We start from the raw sequence: 20,505 nt of genomic DNA, 5'->3' as shown, positions 1-20,505 counted from the left end.
TTTTCCCTCTTTTTCTCTTTTGCAGTTGGCACCCTGCCCAGCCAGCTCCACAAGAATCCCCAGCCTCAGAGAACCTCTCTAAATAGGTTTTGTCTCATGAATACAACCACTTCTCTAATATCAGTCACCCTAGTAATCCTCTGATCACGGCTGAACTCTCACCAGGCCATATACTGCATCTCATCTATGGCCAATGATATAAAACAATGACGGACCAGATCCACCAGAGCGGGAGCTGCTCTTACTGAGCTCCTGTCTGCCCTGGATCACAGTAGGGACACTCTACAACTTCCATATGGAAAGAGGGCGTCTTTATGACACAACTTCTTACACACCACTAATTTCTATGTACATATGTAGCATATCCATAGAGTAATCTGGTATTGGTTCATTAAATAATTACATTATACGGTGGGGGATCATGTGTCCATTATTAGTCTACAGGGGGGGGGAGAATCACTTATCCATTTATATCATTCTACAGTGGGGGGGGGGGGGGGGGCGGGAATCACTTATCCATTTATATCATTCTACAGTGGGGGGGGGGGGGGAAATCACTTATCCATTGTTGTGGAAATATTATTATGCAGACATTTTATCTTAGGATGTGTGTGTGTGTGTGTGTGTTTTTATAGATTGTCATCTGTCTCCCTGTGTCGGATTTAACGAAAGAACGCTCTAGCAGAGGGTACTTGGGTTAAAATCGGGACCAGTGGTAAAACTGTCAGTATGAAAACCTTCTCATGGGCTTGGAGACGTGTTCTCAGTGTGTAGGGGGGCGTCTGCCGGTTTGTGAGCACTAAGTGCAATGCACTGGGCTTCTTCCCTTCAAATGTCTATACACATTAGAGAAGTGAAGTCTGCAAACCGAGAGATACATATTATACCTCTGCTGCGGCTTCGCTATCCCTTTCTGGATACATATCTGCTTTTAAGACATGCATATCTGCCTTGTCGGTATACTCGTACCGTATACTGACAATAGCCGTAGCAATGTCTCGCAGATAATCTCAAACCTATAAGAACCAGTAGAATGATCTTCACTAGATACTAGTCACTTTGAGCAGTATTGAATGTGGTCCATGCTGACAGTGATGGGGGATGGGTGGCCGTCTGGCTGATCAGGCAATGGACATGACTCCTCCTTCCTTATACAGGGATGGGGTGTGTGCATTGCACTGTCCAGCCACGTCGATGCCCTCCCCTGTCCTTTGACAAGTACCTGAACTTTCTCATCTTCCTGTGTCATCACTTCCTGCATCCTTGTTACATGTAGTAAGTGGTCAGGTGATGGGCCAATCCCTTTCTATTGTTACTGTGACTAAATATAAGGTGAGCAGACTGTGGAGGAGGGGCAGTTGCTCAGAAGAACTGCGGTTAAGGGATTTGCCTGTCCTGACACAAAGCCTGATGCAAGCGGATTTCTAATATTAATATTTCTACAACACTATTTATATTAGTCTACAGTGGGGGGAGGGGATCATTTATCCATTTATATTATTCTACAGTGGGGTAGGGAATCATTTTTCCATTTATATTATACAGTGGAGGGGAATCACTTATCCATTTATTATATATATGGGGGGGAATCACTTATCCATTTATATTATTATATAGTTGGGGGGGGAATCACATATCCATTTATATTATTTTACAGTGGGGGGGATCACATCCATTTATATTATTATACAGTGGGGGGGGATCACTTATCAATTTATATTATTATATAGTTGGGGGAATCACTTATCCATTTATATTTTTCTACAGTGGGGGTGGATCACTTATCCATTTATATTATTTTACAGTGGGGGAGGGGAATCATTTATCCATTTATATTATTCTACAGTGGGGGAGGGGGATCACTTATCCATTTATATTATTATACAGTGGGGGGGATCACTTATCCATTTATATTATTATACAGTGGGGGGGATAACTTATCCATTTATATTATTCTACAGTGGGGGGAATCATTTATCCATTTATATTATTCTACAGTGGGGGGAATCATTTATCCATTTATATTATTCTACAGTGGGGGGAATCATTTATCCATTTATAGTATTCTACAAAGTGGGGGGGGATCATTTATCCATTTATAGTATTCTACAAAGTGGGGGGGGATCATTTATCCATTTATATTATTCTACAGTGGGGGGGGATCACTTATCCATTTATATTATTTTACAGTGGGGGGAGGGGAATCACTTATCAATTTATATTATTATATAGTTGGGGGGGGATCACTTATCCATTTATATTTTTCTACAGTGGGGGGGATCACTTATCCATTTATATTATTTTACAGTGGGGGGAGGGGAATCATTTATCCATTTATATTATTCTACAGTGGGGGGGGGAGGGGGATCACTTATCCATTTATATTATTATACAGTGGGGGGGGATCACTTATCCATTTATATTATACAGTGGGGGGGGGATAACTTATCCATTTATATTATTCTATAGTGGGGGGGGGGTCACTTATCCATTTATATTATTTTACAGTGGGGGGAGGGGAATCATTTATCCATTTCTATTATTCTACAGTGGGGGGAATCATTTATCCATTTATATTATTCTACAGTGGGGGGAATCATTTATCCATTTATATTATTCTACAAAGTGGGAGGGGGGATCATTTATCCATTTATATTATTCTACAGTGGGGGGAATCATTTATCCATTTATAGCATTCTACAAAGTGGGAGGGGGGATCATTTATCCATTTATATTATTCTACAGTGGGAGGGGGATCACATTCATTTATATTATTCTACAGTGGGGGAGGGGAATCATTTATCCACCATTTGTCCAAATATATTATTCTACAGAGTGCTAGTCTTACCATCAATGCATTAGAAGAACAGACGCTGTGAAACCCATAGTAGAATGCTGAGAACTGCTTGTAAATGGATTTATTAAGTAGGAAATCTACGTAAAGTTGGACATATTCTGAAAAGAGAGGAACACGTCATTTATTAAAGACACCAGTTTTACAATGGACCCTCACAGATCAGCGTCTTGAATTCTACATACCTTTCCTGTTCTGATTGGTGACTGGGATTTTATCACCACCAGGTTTAAGATTGTATGATTTAATTACACCAAATTCTTCTTGAAAAACCTGAAGAGTAGAAATGATCTATATGAATAGAAGATAAAATATCCACATGCCATGAAGGATATGATAACAGCAGGTTGATTGCCCCTCGCTATCTGCATTTATATGGAGCAACCGTAGTATGTGGACAATCAAACGGTTATACAATCGCTCGTCTTCACACAGGGTGACAAGCTGCCGACAAACGAGTATTTTTTATGCTGTATAAAAGATGCAATCACTCAGCAAATGGGCAATTACTCGTGCATGTTCACATGGGGCACTGACTGGGCAAATATCAGCCAATATAAAAGACCTTTAAATTGGTTTTCTGGGATTATCATATTGATAAACTATCCATCAATATGAGATCAGTGGGGGTCCCAGAGTGATCTGTATGAAGAGGATCCGATACTAAGCACAGCTGCTATCTAATGGACGCACTGTGCTTGGGAAGCAGCGAGAAGGCTGTGGCATCCCAATGCTTCATTTGGCATAATCAAGCGATATGCTATCATTCTGTGAAATGGGAAAACCCCTTTAGGGAGCTGCTGATATCTATTTTTGTGCACTCTCTCTCAGGGTCCGATCAGGAAAAAACTGATGGTTTTGCAAGCAAGTTCGGTCAGTTTGGTCTGCGATTACGTTCAGCGTTTCAGTTTTTTCCGCGCAGGTGCAATCAGTTTTTGATGTGTTTTTAACACATGTGAAAAAAAAATCTGAAGCAGAACAATCTACATCTTCTAGCAACCATCAGTGAAAAACACATTAGATCCGGATTGCATCCAGATTTCACTTTTTTTACTGAAGCCCCATTCATTTCTATGGAACCAGAGACGTGGGAAAAACGCAGAACATAGAACATGCCATTTTTTCTAAATGCAGAAATGATGCGTGAAGAACTATGCTCATGTGCACAGACCCAATGAAATGAATGGGTCAGGATTCAGTCTAAAGTTGATCAAAATGAATGATTTCAACCAAACCAAACATTCATCGGTAGAAACTAAACAAATGATCGTTTTAGCTGACTGATGGGAGAGCATTAGCGTTTGAAAAGAAGCCTGCCTTGTGTAATATTTGTGTCCGGTAGTTGGACGAAAGATCTTTAGTTTTGATAAAAGTATGTTCCCAGAAAGATCTTTCGTCCGTCTTCTGGCTTCATTGAATGTGTATATGGGCAACTTGAACAACATAGACACATATGGACTCAAATATGTATGGCCGTGTGCGTGAAACGAACGTTCACCAGACGATTGTTTGTTCAACCATATTCTATCTAATGTGTATGGCCACTTTAAGTCTTGAAAAAAGAAGGTTCCTGACACAAACCTGGAATGTAGAATAGAAATCTTCCTCCACGTTGCCTTCATATGTTAGTAGTTCATTTAATCCATGAGCAAGTTCCTGAGCACAATAATGAAATAAATGTTATTGTATCTGACCTGATATTTTAGATTCTTTACATATTACTTATAAAATTACATGACAATGGTGGAACACAGTAATAATAGAACCCATTGAGTGCTTTAACAAGCTTCTAGGAGTTGAAGATATCCAAGTGTGGCCCAGCCTCAAGGCAAGGATCTTCTTCAGGCTTATACCACAGTTTCCTCCTACAAGTGATGGAAAAGTGGTGGGACTATGGCCAGTTATAAACCTCACTGATTTCATAACATTTCAAGACTTGTTGTGGGAAGTACTATCCTTATGTAGGGTCATGTCACCCGAAAGATAAAGGTTTGATATAACACTGGTCCAGCCCTTTTCAAGTAACTTGTGGCAATAGCAAGGGCTGCCCCTACCATATGTGCACCCTTGAAAATGAAGGGTGCTCCCTACAGAAAAGAAATTCAAAATACAGTATCAAACGACACTAAAATAAAATCATGACTATTGTGTTCTTCAATGAGGATTCTGTCTTTCATATCCTGTATAAGGATATATGTATATCACACAAGGAAGTCTCCAGCTTGAGATGCCCCAATGGGCCACAGCGGACAGCTGCTAAGCAAGAGCGACTCCCATCCGTCCGTGTATCGCACGGCTGGCTATTCATTTGAATGGCTGGCATCTAGTACCACATTTATGTGTATGGGCAGATGAGGGTTCCCTCTGTGAAAAAAAACTTGATTGAAGAGTCTGTGTACATGTCACATTCCTTTTATATTATATCTCTACCTACCCAGTACAAGGCCTTAAAGGCCATCTGTCAGCAGATTTGTACCTATGACACCGGCTAACCTGTTACATGTGCACTTGGCAGCTGAAGGTATCTGTGTTGGTCCCATGTTCGTATGTGCCCGTATTGCTGGGAAAAATGACGTTTTAATATATGCAAATGAGCCTCTAGGAGAAACGGGGGCGCCCTCTCCACTTTGATTGACAGGGCAGGGCAGTGAAAACATCATCACATCTGGTCCTGTCAATCTAAGTGCAGAGGGCACGGCAGAGAGAGCAGAGCCTCTAGGTGTAACGGCAACGCCCCCGTTGCTCCTAGAGACTCATTTGCATATATTAAAACCTCATTTTTGTCAGCAATGCGGGCACATATGAACATGGGACCAACACAGATGTCTTCAGCTGCCAAGTGTAACAGGTCAGCCAGTGTCCCAGGCACAAATCTGCTGACAGATGGGCTTTAAAATCTGAAAGATACAAGTTTTTAGGATCCTTGCATTAAAGAGCCTTTACTGCAACACAGAGTACAGGGAGTTTTTCCTGTGGCCACATAGGAATAACATAATAGTGATTTTTCATAATCCAAAGGGTTAGTCATGCAGAGTCACACATTTGTTGAGAGGTAAGGGGTATATTTATGTGTGATCATATTGTTGCTTCAATTTCATAATCTGCATGCACAGGTTCATCTAATGCAGCTTCTCAGTACAAGTCCCCAAACAAACAGTAGCACTGACCCCAGCTTCTATATTGAGTCAGGCTTTAAGTAAGGTTTTGTGAAATTAATATTAGCGTACAACAAACACAAATTGTACTCACTGGCATTATCTGATACAGGTCATCTAGTGTGACAGATGCAATGCCTACAGGTATGTTCTGGTCAGAAGGTACTATGGGAGGACTCAACAGCTTCTTGTAGCAGCAAGGTGGAAAGCGGATATCTAGAGTGATGCTGTTATAGACAGCCAGCCCCATCAACTGGACATGTTAAGTATAAACACACGCCATACAGATGTTATCACTGAGCCATGTTATTTATTAATAATGTTCTTCCTTAAAGGAGTTATCCTCTAGATCAGGCATGCTCAACCTGCGGCCCTCCAGCTGTTGCAAAACTACAACTCCCAGCATGCCCAAACAACCTACAGCCATCAGCAGGACATTGTGGGAGTTGTAGTTTTACAACAGCTAGTGGTCGCAGGTTGAGCATGCATGCCCTAGATAGGTCATCAGCATCTGATCGGTGGAAGTCCAACGTTTGAGAAGGCCTGGGCATGGAAATTGTAATGGGGGGGGGGGGGGTCTTTCTATTCAGGACCCCCCATTCTGTGATTGGTGCTCAAGAGGACTCAGCAACCATATCCTCTGTCTGTATTTAAAAGAGGTGTCTTCTGTCTCCTTCCTTGCAGAAGTCGCACAGAAAACACAAATCATTAACCGTCTTCTGCTCACACTGGATATTACTAGACAAGCTACTTTAATTTGCCCCAATAAAAGGATACAGTTCCAACTAGACGAAATTCGGAATAGTTGTCACACTTAAAACTGCTGAACCAGTGGAAGTTGGAGTCCTTGTGATACGTGAACATACCTGCAAGAAATACAGAGGCAAGATTAATCCCCACCAAGATCCATACCTGAAACCAGTTAATGTAAGTCGTGTAGTCATAGAATAGATCATGGCAGAAAAGAGAGCGTCTTTCTAGAGCAAGCAGAGTTATGACAGGAACGTCTCTTGCTTCTCATCCCTGTAGCACAATGATGCAATGTCCAGTGAGAGCAGCTTCAATAACACACACTGTACACCATTCCTATCCGAAATGGGCAGGGGGTCCATGAACAGCCATTGTTGGAGCTACCACATCGTGAGCAAGGGTTGCCCAAACTAGACAACTTCATTAAATGTATTAAACAATACAGTCCCGATTTTGGCATTAGCGTTATTAATTATTGCGCTACCAAGAACGTATGTCATAATGACTTTAAATGCTAGCTGCGGCTATAATATTAGGGCTAGCAGTTAGATCCTATTAACGTACATGCAACACTTGTATGATGTTGTGGTGTGGCATGGAAGGTTTTACCTCCTGCTTACCCCATCGGGGGCTTTAAATATTAGATGCCCATTAGACTTACGGGGTGCTGTTTGTCATGCCCAGCTGCCATTCTGAAAAGGACATGCAAGCAAAACTTAAGTGTGATCGCCGCCACAACACTTGGAACATGAGCCAGAAGAGAGCTACTGCCTTACCAGTCCCCTGTCTAGGAAATATACAAGTAAGGGCCCTAAAGAATGCTAAAACTGAAACAGCCCCCCCAATTCTTCTGCATCGTGCTACAAATTATCAATGCATTTATCTCTCGTCTGACATGCAAATGAAAACTCATTGCATTGTGACCCGAGACGCTCAAAAAACACTGGAACTTAAAGAGGAATTCTGTTTTTCACAATTACATTTAATTATGTAGAAAATACGATGTTGAACAATTTTCAAATAAACATCTATTTAAAATTTTGCTCGCAGACCTTTTTCATATCCATAAGTAGCCTCTCCCTAAAGGAAAAAAAAAATGGTACGGACCATTTTAGTCCTGTATAATGCATCCGTAGGACTATGCATGGCGTCAGTCATGTGAGCCATCATGTGACCCGCCCAGATATCTACCGGTGAATATACGTTTATTGGGGAGCAGAACATACACAGTAAATATACTATTACTACCTGCAGCAGCATCTCATCAGGTCCATCAGTGTCTGTGTAGAAGCAGATATGTGTGTGTTTTTTTTTTTTTTTTAAATAAACTTTATTAACAACATGACATCTCCTATAGACAGGCAACCATTTTACAACATCATCTAGAGGCAGGCAGCTATGTAAATACACACAGGGATGTAGCTTATTTAATTATTACATGAATGTGTCCTATTTGCTGGCCCAGCATAAAATATCATGTAACACTGCTGCTTACCGAATGTCAGAGAGTATATGATGTGAAAAGTGTCAAAAGACTGATGCCATGTTTCAGCTAGGCCATGGATGCATTACATAGAACTGACACATGAGCGATACCATTCTACTGCATATAGGGGTTAACAGCCTGATATAAGAAAGGTATGTATGCAGAATTTGTCACACATGTATATTAGAAAAATGTATGATTACCTATTATATAAACTAATACATTAAGAAAATAAGAACCAAAATACCCCTTTAAGTGTCCGTGGCTCTTTACCAACCGATAGGCCCGTTTGACTCATAGCTCCCAGATTTGAGCTACGAGATGAGCAGAAGGGGCATTGTACTTGGCACAGCACCAAAGGAACCTACAATCTAGTCATCAAGAGCCTCAGCATGAGATACACATTTCTTTTGTATGAAAAAAAAAGTCCAAAGACGCCTATCACCAGGTTTAGTGAAGCCTCCATTACTCCACTTTTAATACTTTAAATTGTGTAAATTGTGGCTGGTGCTCGAGCAGACTTACCATAGTCGGGATGGAAAATCTGTCTGATTAGCAAAAGAAACCACTCTTTTGTCAGGCCACCCAAGTCAAGGCCGGCTTCACCTACAAAGGTAACCTTCAACTTTTTCTTCAGATCAGCTCGTTTTCTTGTAAGCTGTGGAAACAGATTTAATGGAGCTTACATGGTCATGGCTTGTTTAATCGAAGGAAAGCTTTTCACAAAAGGTATTTAATCAGGATAAACCATTGCCAAAACCGCAGCTTCAATAGAAGAGGTAAAATGTCCAGCTCAATAAATCTCTGACTTTGACCCAAGCTTGTGTGTCTGTCTAATAAGATAAACCGTCCATGCCGATATTGGCAGGTCACCAATCTTCTTTTGTTTAATCTAGCTGCGCCTAGTGATCCAATACTTCTAGAACTACCAGACTTTCAAAAGACTGTGCAAAAGTGCAATGTCGCGTGGCTCAAATAACGTTACACCTGCAAGTGGATGCACACTAGAAAGACATCTGCATACATCCTCGGCTTGTGGTCATACACATTAGATAGAAGTTGGTTGATGGTTGTTCCACTGGTGTTCAAACAATCGTTCGTTTTGCAGACACTGCCATACACACTTTAGTCTATATTGGCCGTTACAGTAAGGGTACTTTCACACTAGCGGTTTTCTTTTCCGGCGCCGAGTTTCGTCCTAGGGGCTCAAATCCGGAAAAGAACTGATCAGTTTTATCCTAATGCATTCTGAATGGAGAGTTATCCGTTCAGGATGCATCAGGACGTCTTCAGTTCAGTCTTTTCGACTGATCAGGCTTTTCAGGAAACCGTAGCATGCTGTATTTTTACCTCTGGCCAAAAATCCTGAACACTTTGACTGAACGCCGGATCCGGTCTTTTTCCCATTGACTTGCATTAACGCCGGATCCCGCGCCGTGTGTTCAGTCAAACCGGATCCGGCATTTGCATGTTAAACCATAAATGGCGGATCCGTTTTTTCCAATGCATTTTTTCATTGTGATCAAAATCCTGATCAGGATTGAAATGTAATCCGTTTTCACAAGTTTTTCCGGATCCGTGGGCAGTTCCGGTGTCGGAATTGAACGCCGGATTTAAACAACGCTAGTGTGAAAGTAGCCTAACCTGGGCGATGGACGAAGGATCTTTCTGGAGACATCCTTTCAAAGAAAGATCTTATGTTCATGAATGATCCTTCTTTGAACTAAAGAGCTTTCATCCGACTATTGGCTAAAAATATTGAACGTGGCCGACTACTTTTCAAATGATAGTGGTCTACCATCGGCTAAAATTGTTTGTTGTTAAAGGGGTTGTCCCACGAAAAATATTCTACATTTTTTAAACCAGCACCTGGATCTGAATACTTTTGTAATTGCCTGTAATTAGAGATTTTGTATAGCTACTGAGTTATTCACTGCCATCTATCTGTACAGCGCCACCTGCCGTTTGCTCTTTTGCCAATGTCTCTGTCCTGCTCACTGAGATAGAAGTGCATGCTCAGTTCCATCCTTCAACTGTAGCAGAAAGGACACACCGTCTGAGAAGAGATATACCCCTGAGCTGCTAGCTTGAAATAAATCTAGCAGAGTAATTGCAGCAATGAATGGGGAGATCTCTGGATCCATGTGAGGTACAGGGCTGTTTCGAAGTTTGTTAGAAATAGACTGTTGCGTACAATATAATGTCTGATTTTCAGTTTTCTTTACATTACTCATGGGATAGCCTCTTTCAATTTCAACAGACGAACAGTTGTTTTGGTTGAAATCATAAATTTTGATCAACTTTAGACTAATGTGTAAGGCCATCTCAAACTTGTATCAAAAAGAGTGCTGCCTATGGACCATCATCTCTCCTTGTCCTCCTTAGGCCTCTTTCACACTTGCGTTGTCCGGATCCGGCGTGTACGCCACTTGCCGGAATTACACGCCGGATCCGGAAAAACGCAAGTGTACTGAAAGCATTTGAAGACGGATCCGTCTTCAAAATGCTTTCAGTGTTACTATGGCAGCCAGGACACTATTAAAGTCCTGGTTGCCATAGTAGGAGCGGGGAGCGGGGAGCGGGGAGCGGGGGAGCGGTATACTTACCATCCGTGCGGCTCCCGGGGCGCACCAGAATGACGTCAGAGCGCCCCATGCGCATGGATGACGTGCCATGTGATCACGTGATCCATGCGCGTGGGGCGCCCTGACGTCACTCTGGAGTGCCCCGGGAGCCGCACGGATGGTAAGTATACTGCTCCCCGCTACACTTTACCATGGCTGCCAGAACTTTAGCGTCCCGGCAGCCATGGTAACCACTGTAAAAAAGCTAAACGTCGTATCCGGCAATGCGCCGAAACGACGTTTAGCTTAAGGCCGGATCCGGATCAATGCCTTTCAATGGGCATTAATTCCGGATCCGGCCTTGCGGCAAGTCTTCAGTTTTTTTGGCCGGAGCAAAAGGCGCAGCATGCTGCAGTATTTTCTCCGGCCAAAAAACGTTCCGTTCCGGAACTGAAGACATCCTGATGCATCCTGAACGGATTTCACTCCATTCAGAATGCATTAGGATAAAACTGATCAGGATTCTTCCGGCATAGAGCCCCGACGACGGAACTCTATGCCGGAAGACAATAACGCAGGTGTGAAAGAACCCTAACTGTAACGACCAGCCCCCTGCCTTCTAGTAAACATGGGTGACGGGTGTCATCAAGGTGATCCCTTCATGTGCAGTGTTCCATGCTCTCTGCCCTCGAGGCTGGCAAACTCATCCCCTCTGCCGAGTGACAGCTCTAGCAGTCTCCTAGTTGGAACCATCAACTATTTGGAAATCTTCAGGTGCAGAGAGCATGGGACACATGAAGAGACTGCCTCCATGGCACTTGTGATTGTGGTGCCGGGGTCATTAAAATGTTCATGCAGGAAAAATGAGCACCCACCGATACAGGGTGAAATAGCGTCAGCCCTCACCTATCTACCTCTGCCTGCAGCCTTCAGAGGTCTAAACTGCTGACAGAGTCCCTTTACCCTGTGGCTGATGAACAACTACAGAAATCAATGAAATTGGCACATTTTGCTGACGAAAATAGTCTGTCTGTGTAACGTATGAATGTGCCAGGGCAGAGATGTTCTTTGTAACTTGTCTCAACTCAAGCCCCATTTTAAAGCAATGATGTGAATCTACGTAAGGTCTGCATGAGCACGGTGTATGTAATAGAAATAAGGGGCTCATCAAAATCTGTCAGCAGTGCAGCCTCAGGCTTTGGGCCTGCAACTTCTAGTGACCACATCCCAGCAAACATGTAAAATGGGTTATCCAATATCATCAACAGCCCCCCCCATGTGCAGGGCCCCTCACAGGTAGTATACTTACCCCGCTCCCCTCCTGGTCCCCGCACTGCCGCAGCTGCTTCTACCTGTGCACGGATGAAAACATCCGGTGTCTGGGGGGAGCAGCCAATGGCAGGAGGGGACTAGCCTCCCTAGGTTAGGGAAGCTTGTCCCTGCCTGCCATTGGCTGATCCCCCCCAATGATAATGGAACCCTTTGAAGGGAGTCTGTCACCAACCTGACCGGTTTTAAACAGATCACATTGTCCAGTGGGACACAAAGACATGACACAGATGTTACCTGTGTTACCAGTGATGCGCGAACGGGCTATAGGGAAATGATAGTAAACTCCGGCCAGCCCTGTGCCTCTGTGACGAGGGGTGGCGTTATGCACGAGTGAGGCGGGGGAACTTAGGCACTTTCAGCAAACTCTCCGCCCCTGGGCACTTGTGACGGCTCATTAGCATATCATATAAACGACTTTTGGGGCGATTTGAAGGGTCTAAAAACCAAACACAGGTAACATCTGTGTCATGTCTTTGTGTCCCACTGAACAATGTGATCTGTTTAAAACCGGTCAGGTTGGTGACAGACTCCCTTTAAGGACCTAGGTCACCTGTAACCATTTTCTTACCTCGTCCAGTGAATCGCTGACCAGCTGCAATCTTCTGACCTTGATATTAAGAAACAGCATGTTCATATCAGGTTTTTGCCTCCGAGAAACTTTATCGACGAGACTTTGCTGAAATAATAAAAGAACAATTTATAGTGAACACTTTTAGCAAGTCTCTAAATGTTTTATTGTATAAATTTTTGAACAAAATCGACCAGACACCGACCAAGCCAGGTCATATATGGACTTCAGACGGCATCTGTACCTTAATCCTTAGAGGACTGCAATTTTCCTCTGGCCTTCCTAGAGTCATAACATTTTTATTTTTCAGTTCACATAGCCATATGAGGGTTTACTTTTTGTGGGACAGGTTGTACTTTCTAATGCCACCATTTTAAATTGCACAAAATGTAAAGAGAAGGTGAAATTTTTTTTCCAAATAGGTGGAATTTAAAAAAATATAAAATAAAAGCAATTTCGACAGTTTTATAGGTTTTGTTTTTAAGATGTTCCCTCCTATGCAGTAAAACTAGCCTGTTAATTTCATTCTCTGGGTCAGTACAATTACAGAGATACCATATTTATATAGTTTTGTGTTTTAATACTGAAAATAAATTTAAAAAAATATTTCATTTTTATTTCCATATTCTGACCCTGACGCCCATAACTTTTTTTATATTCACATCTATGGAGCTGTGTGAGGGCTCATTTTTGGGGGGCAATCTGTACCTTTCATTAATACCAATGGAGTAATTATGACTTTTTTATCACTTTTTATTCAATTTTTTAGAGAGGTGAAGTGATGAAAAATGGCATATTTTTTTCCCATTCCGTTATTCGCTGTATGGGATAAATATTTTTTTATTTTAATAGTACAGGTATTTTCAGACACAGCGATGCCCATGATGATTTTTTTATTATTTATTTTGATGTTTGGGAAATGGGGGCGAGGTAAAATTTTAATATTTTACTTTTAAAAACCTTTATTTTTATAGGCGACTATAAACAAGCAATCATTAGATCGCCATTTGTATTCTGTAAATCAATATTTATCCATTACAGTATATTCCAATCTAGTGCTGCCTGCAGGCCTGTATTGGAATATACCAGTGATAGGCATTGGAGCCTTAAGCAGTCTCTGGCCTATTACTGCAATGTCACTGCTTCTTGGATCTCAGCTGGGGAAGGCATTTTCACCACTCAGATGCTGTGGTCACATTTGACCACATCATCGGACGGGTTAAATGTCCACAATCGACCTTAGGGCTGATCGCAGACATAGTCCTGGGCCTCTTCTGTTGCAAACAGCAGAAACCTGGTGGCTATGGCATCCCCTGCTCTCAAGTGAGGCGCCATCTTTAAAGTGACGACTATCAAAGGTTTTGATTGGGGAGGTCAGAGTGTGGAGACGCCCAACAATCTCTAAAACGGGGAGAAAGAACTGCTCAAACAAAGCTCTGTAGGAGACAGGCCGAGCTCAGGAGACTTATCAAAACTGGCTCAGTTACCCATAGAAACCTATCAGACTGAGCCTTTCATTTTCCAAAAGAGCTCTGTAAAATGAAAGGTGGAATTTGATTGGTTGCTAGAGGTAACTAAGACAGTTTTCCTTTCCACCAGTTTTCATAAATTTCCCATTGATTTTCCAGTGAGGCAACTCTCTGTACGAGCTCTTCGATACTTTTTTTTTTTTAAGCACAGGGACACTTTAAAGGGATTCTGCCACCAGGTTTTGGGCTATAGAGATACGGACATGCACGGCTAGATCGCCGCTAGCATGTCCGCAATATACCTGTCCTATAGGGCTGTGTGGTTTTAATTTCTTTAAAAAAGGATTTATAGATATGTAAATGAGTGTTGAATGTGTCCAAGGGGCTGTACGAACCTTCCTGGTGTCCAGCCACGCCCGCCTGTGAAGGAGCCCACCACCGCCTATGTCTCCTCCTTTCATCAACGATAGATAGCCGTAATCTCGCGATGCGCGAACTCGCTCATGCGCAGTTCTTTCCCTGAGGCGGATGCCAGCACAGGGAAGGAACACTATACCGGCACTGCGCATCGCGAGATTACAGCTATCTATCGTTGATGAAAGGAGGAGACATAGGCGGTGCTGGGCTCCTTCACAGGCGGGCGTGGCTGGGCATGGCTGGGCACAAGGAAGGTTAGTACAGCCCCTTGGACACATTCAACACTCATTTACATATCTATAAATCCTTTTTTAAAGAAATTAAAACCACACAGCCCTATAGGACAGGTATATTGCGGACATGCTAGCGGCGATCTAGCCGTGAATGTCCGCAGCTCTATAGCCCAAAACCTGGTGACAGAATCCCTTTAAATGATGAAACTCCAGTTTAAATGAAGTTCACTTACATATCAGTGGGATCTGCAATGTGTGCACGGTGAATTGATTGCCATTGTTGTGCAAGTGTTGCCTCATGTTTGTGTTGTCAGACAGAGCACAGACTTGGGGGATGGGAATATTCAGTTACAATTAACTAATGTCAATACTTTTTTTGTTTTGTCATTTCCCTGGTATGTAAGCTTTGGTGGTATCAAAGGGGTTGTCCAGCTAGAAAAACATATCTTATCAGTGCTTAAACTAGACTAGCGCTTACTAATGTACCACTGTCGGCCATGTTCCCAGCACCTCCACTTCTGGCTTGTTCTCAATGTGACAAAGAAGTTCCTGAAACAGAAACTCATTCTGGTGAGGAGCACAGGCCGGTGGTGGAAGTGCCTGGACCCAGGACCAAAGCTAAAAGCAGGAGATCTGGGCACCTGTATTAACCCCTTCAAGCGACAGCCAGTTTGAACCAAATGCCAGAGCCTCATTTTTCAAATCTGACATGCGTCACCTTATGTGGTAATAACTTTGGAACGCTTTTACGAATCCAAGCCATTCTGAGACTTCTCGTGACATCATACTTTATGTTAGTGGTGACATATATTTGGAAAAATTCACTATTTTTAAAATTAGAATTTCTCTGCTTTTAAGAAGGATAGTGACACTTCATAACATAGTTATTACTTTACATTCCCCATATGTCTACTTTGTGTTGGCATCATTTTTTAAATGTCATTTTATTTTTTCAGGAAGTTAGAAGGCTTAGAAGTTTAGAAGCAAATTTTAAAAATGTTAATAAAATTTCCAAAACCCACTTTTTTAAGGACCAATTTAATTATGGAGTCACTTTGTGGGACTAATGCTACTGTCACACTAGCGTTTGGTGCGGATCCGTCATGGATCTGCACAAATGCATCTGTTCAGTTAATACAGTCGCATGCATCCGTTCAGAACGGATCCGTTTGTATTATCTTTAACATAGCCAAAACAGATCCTTCTTGAACACCATTGAGAGTCAAAGGGGGGCGGATCCGTTTTCTATTGTGCCATATTGTGTCAGAGAAAACAGATCCGTCCCCATACATTGTGTGTCAGGACGGATCCGTTTAGCTCAGTTTTGTCAGACGGACACCAAAGCGGAATGGAGACGGAACGGAGGCAAACGGAGAAAAACTGATGCATTCTGAGCAGATCCTTATCCATTCAGAATGCATTAGGGCAAAACTGATCCGTTTTGGACCGCTTGTGAGAGCCCTGAACGGATCTCACAAACGGAAACCAAAACGCCAGTGTGAAAGCAGCCTTACATAGTAGAAACCACCCATAAATGACCCAATTTTAAAAACCACACCCCTCAAGCTATTCAAAACTGATTTTACAAACCTTATTAACCCTTTAGTGTTCCACAAAAGTTAAAGCAAATTGGCGGGGAAATTTTAAAATTAAATTTTTTTGTTCAGATTTTCCATTTAAATTACATTTACCTGTGACACAGTAAGGGTTAACAGTCAAATAAACCTCAATATTTATTACCCCGATTCTTCAGTTTACAGAAACACCCCATATGTGGTTGTAACCTGCAGTATGGGCGCATGGCAGGGTGCAGAGGGAAAGGAGCCCCGTATAGTTAATGGAGGGCAGATTTAGCTGGTATTGTTTTCAGGTGCCATGTCACATTTGAAGAGGCGCTGAGGTACCCCTAGAAGGAAAACCCCAAAAAGTGACCCCATTTTGGAAACTACACTCCTTAAGGAATAAATCTAGGGGTGAAGTGAATGCTTTAACCCAACAAGCGTTTTATAAAATTTAGAAACATATGGCTGTAAAAATGAAAAAATAACTTATTTCCAATATAAAGTTGCTTTAGCCCCAAATTTTTCATTTTTACAAGGGGCAACAGGAGAAAATGCACCCCAAAATTTGTTATGCATTTTTTTCCAGAATACGGGAACACCCTATACGTGGTCATAAACCGCTGTTTGGGGACACGGCAGCACTCAGAAGGGAAGGAGCGGCATCTGGATTTTCTAACATGTCATTCGCTGAAAATAGTTTAGGGCCCATAAAAAATTTAAAAAATTCACCAATGTAGCTATGTGAGAGCTTGTTTGTTGCGGGACGGGCTGTAGTTTCTATTGGTATCCTTTTTGTTTACATTGTCTTTTTGATCACTTTTTATACTATTTTATGTGGAAGTGGATTTTTTTGGGGGGGTTCCTCTTGTGGTAACTATTGTATCATTATTTTATTCCGTGGGTTGATACGGTTATGGCGATAACAAATTTATACAGTTTCTTTTATGTTTTACTACTTTTTCAGCATAAAATCCCTTTTGTGTTAAAATAAAATGATATTTTGCGTCGCCATATAGTAAAGTCCAAAACATTTTATTTTTTCGCCAATGTAACTGTATGGGAGCTTGTTTTTTTGCAGGGCGAGCTATTGCTATAAGTTTGGGGTACATATGTCTTTTTGATCAATTATTATTTATTTTTTGTGGACATGAGGTGACAAAAACAGCAATGCCGTAATTTTTTTCAACTTTTTTTTTTTTTTTTACCGCGTTCACCACGCAGGGATTGGGATTAGTAAGATAGATTGGGTCGTTACGGACGCGCCAATACCAATTATGTGTAGTTTTTTTTATTTATTTAATTTTTTTTTATGATATAATGATATAAATGAACAGATATGAGAAACGACAATTTTATTTTATTTTATTTTTCACACTTTTTTGTTTATTTATGAAGATCCAGTGGCCTGATCACTATACAGTGCATTACAATAGTGCTACACTTACACTAAGGCCTCATGCACACGACCGTTGTGCGTTTTGTGGTCCGCAAAACACGGATGGCATCCGTGTGCGTTCCGCAATTTGAGGAACGGCATGGACAGCCATTGATATAACTGCCTATTCTTGTTCGCAAAACGAACAAGAATAGGACAGGTTATATTTTTTTGCAGGCAACGGATGCGGACAGCACACGGAGTGCTGTCCGCATATTTTGCGGCCCCATTGAAGTGAATGCTGCGGCTCGGATGTGGACCGAAACAACTGTCGTGTGCAAGAGGCCTAAGGCTGATCAGACCCTCAGGGTCTGATCAGCCTTAGATACATGGCAGTCCGGATACCTTTGCAAGGCGTCCGGTTGCCATGGAAACCATCGGGCTGCTGCCATCGCAGAAGCTGCGGCCCGATGCAAGAGAGAGGGAACTCCCTCCCTCCCAACTCCATGGATGCTGCAGAGACTAACTAATCGGAGCGCTTGCCGGCAAGGGGCCACTCTGACTGGTCCCTTGCTGGCTTCCCTGGTGTGTCTGCTCTAGAGGAGAGCAGAGACTCCGGGGCTGTGACACTTTATAGTGTCACAGCCCCGGTAAGCATTTTGGACGTCACTGTACTTCCAAATGCAGTAAATCACTTGCAATTTGGACGTACAGCAACGTCCAAATGCGTGAAGGGGTTAAAGAGTCACAAAGTTTTTTTTTTTTATAAAACTTTTGATGTCAGACACATATCAAAAGTTTTGATTGGTGGAGGTTTAAGTGCTAAGCCCCCCACGATCACTAGGAGGAGGAGAGAGAAGTGCTCGCATATCACGCTCTCTCATCACTGCAGCAGATGGGCTCAATGGACCCGTCTCGATTCCATCCTCTGGAGTGAGGACAGAGAGGCCCCTGTCAGACAAGCGAGTTCCACACTCCAGACTCGCAGCACGAGTATGCGGCAGCTCCCGTCCTGACTGCCCAGCACTGACGGGGTCGCATAGCATATTTATTTATTTATGATGCTATGTAACCCTTAGAGTTCTGGAATGTATTGGACAGGAACTGACAGCATTATGTTTTATGAAAACTCAGTGACCCTTTAATTCAAGTACGTTAGTAAGTGGTATATGTCTCACTTCAGCAAATGACATTTATCATGTAGAGAAAGTTAATACAAGGCACTTACTAATGTACTGTGATTGGTCATGTTGCCTCCTTTGCTGGTTTGATTCACTTTTCCATCACATTATCCGCTGCTCGTTTCCGCTGTTACGACCACCCTGTAATCCAGGAAAAAGCACCAGCCTATGCGCAATCCCAAGGCCCCACCAGAGAGGCTGGTGCTTTTTCCTACAGTGTGCAAGCACGACCGCCACTGCTGGATTAGAGGGTCGTCGAAACTATGGAAACGAGAAGTGTGTAATAATGTGATCGAAAAATGAATCAAGCCAGCAAGGGAAGCAATATGGACAATACAAGTAAAAGTGACTTGTATTAACTTTGTCTTTATGATAAATGTGACTTGCTGAAGTGAGACATCCCCTTTAAACACGCTGGGGGGAGATTTATCAAAACTGGTGCAAAGGAAAAGTGGCTTAGTTGCCCATAGCATCCAATCAGATCCCACCTTTCATTTCCCAAAGGAGCTCTGAAAAATGAAGTGGAAGCCGTATTTTTCCATCTGCACATCCGGCAAGGTTGGAAGGCGGAGGGGGCTCCAAAAAAAGGCTGCCAAAGCTGGACAACCCCTTTAAGTATATTACAGATCAATACAGGCTATATAATAACAATTAAAGCTCTGCAATGACAAGTCAATCAGCAGCCACAGAGGTATGCTTGTACATGTATTTAGGCCCCATACCTGGAAATACTGTTGGTTTTATTGGGCAATAAACACCTGATATCTGGCGTAAACGACCCCCCAAATATCTATACAGACAATAGTGAAATAAATGTAAAATATTTTAATATAATAAATGAATAAAATGCAGCCGATTAATAAAAATAAAAAAAAGAGAAGAATGAGGAAAAAATAAATAAAAAAAACACCAGAGAGATCACCAGACAAGGTCAGAGGATAACCAGATAATGGATCAGAGATTAACTAAGCCTCACTATAAAACAAGACACTGTTTATGTCCATTTAACACGTTTCCAGATTTCACAATGTTGTGTATTGAAAGCCAGAGAGGTCAGTGCTCCCCTTGTTTCTGTAGCAATACATTATACCTTAGAGTGGGCCTACTGTTCCCTTTAAAGGGGCACTTACACCTAATTTACATAACATATTAAAGGGGTTTTGCGAGATTTTAATATTGATGACCTATCCTCAGAATAAGTCATCAATATCAGACCAGCAGGGGTCCTACCCCTGGCACCCCCGCCGATCTGATATTCATGACCTATCCTGAGGATAGGTCATCAATATTAAAGTTTCAGAAAACCCTCTAACCTATATGTGAATATTCTATGCAATTAAAATGGTTTTCTGGAAATAATTTTCAACACACTCCATGTTCCTGTCTAGAGTCTTTAACTTCCGCTCAGCAGAGAGTCTCACGTAACACTCTGCGCCAGACCATCAGTCAGACCAGGGAGAGGCACCAAGTCCTCGCTACACTATCCCAGTAGTGTGATTGGTCAGGGCTTCTATCATTATACTAATGCGCTGCTTTTCTGTTTGCATCTTGAGAGAAAA

The 20,505-nt window shown here is 42.2% G+C and overlaps 1 protein-coding gene across 2 annotated transcripts in view; it reads right to left on the bottom strand.

The window, feature by feature from the left end:
- The window catches only part of HECTD2 (HECT domain E3 ubiquitin protein ligase 2), a 121,541-nt gene that overhangs the window by 13,809 nt on the left and 87,227 nt on the right, over nt 1–20,505 (bottom strand). For both annotated transcript variants that reach the window (XM_044296530.1, XM_044296531.1), the window contains 7 exons: nt 12,710–12,817; nt 8,771–8,903; nt 6,787–6,875; nt 6,104–6,262; nt 4,436–4,510; nt 3,040–3,127; nt 2,849–2,955 (listed from right to left, as the gene is read on the bottom strand). In XM_044296530.1, the coding sequence (XP_044152465.1) occupies nt 2,849–2,955; nt 3,040–3,127; nt 4,436–4,510; nt 6,104–6,262; nt 6,787–6,875; nt 8,771–8,903; nt 12,710–12,817 (759 nt within the window). The remainder of the gene's footprint in view (nt 1–2,848; nt 2,956–3,039; nt 3,128–4,435; nt 4,511–6,103; nt 6,263–6,786; nt 6,876–8,770; nt 8,904–12,709; nt 12,818–20,505) is intronic.

Source organism: Bufo gargarizans, chromosome 6 (assembly GCF_014858855.1).
Source record: "Bufo gargarizans isolate SCDJY-AF-19 chromosome 6, ASM1485885v1, whole genome shotgun sequence".
NCBI classification, from domain to species: Eukaryota; Metazoa; Chordata; class Amphibia; order Anura; family Bufonidae; genus Bufo; species Bufo gargarizans.
Note: the sequence above shows the minus strand (reverse complement) of the source record. Positions and strands in the feature narration are given on the sequence as shown.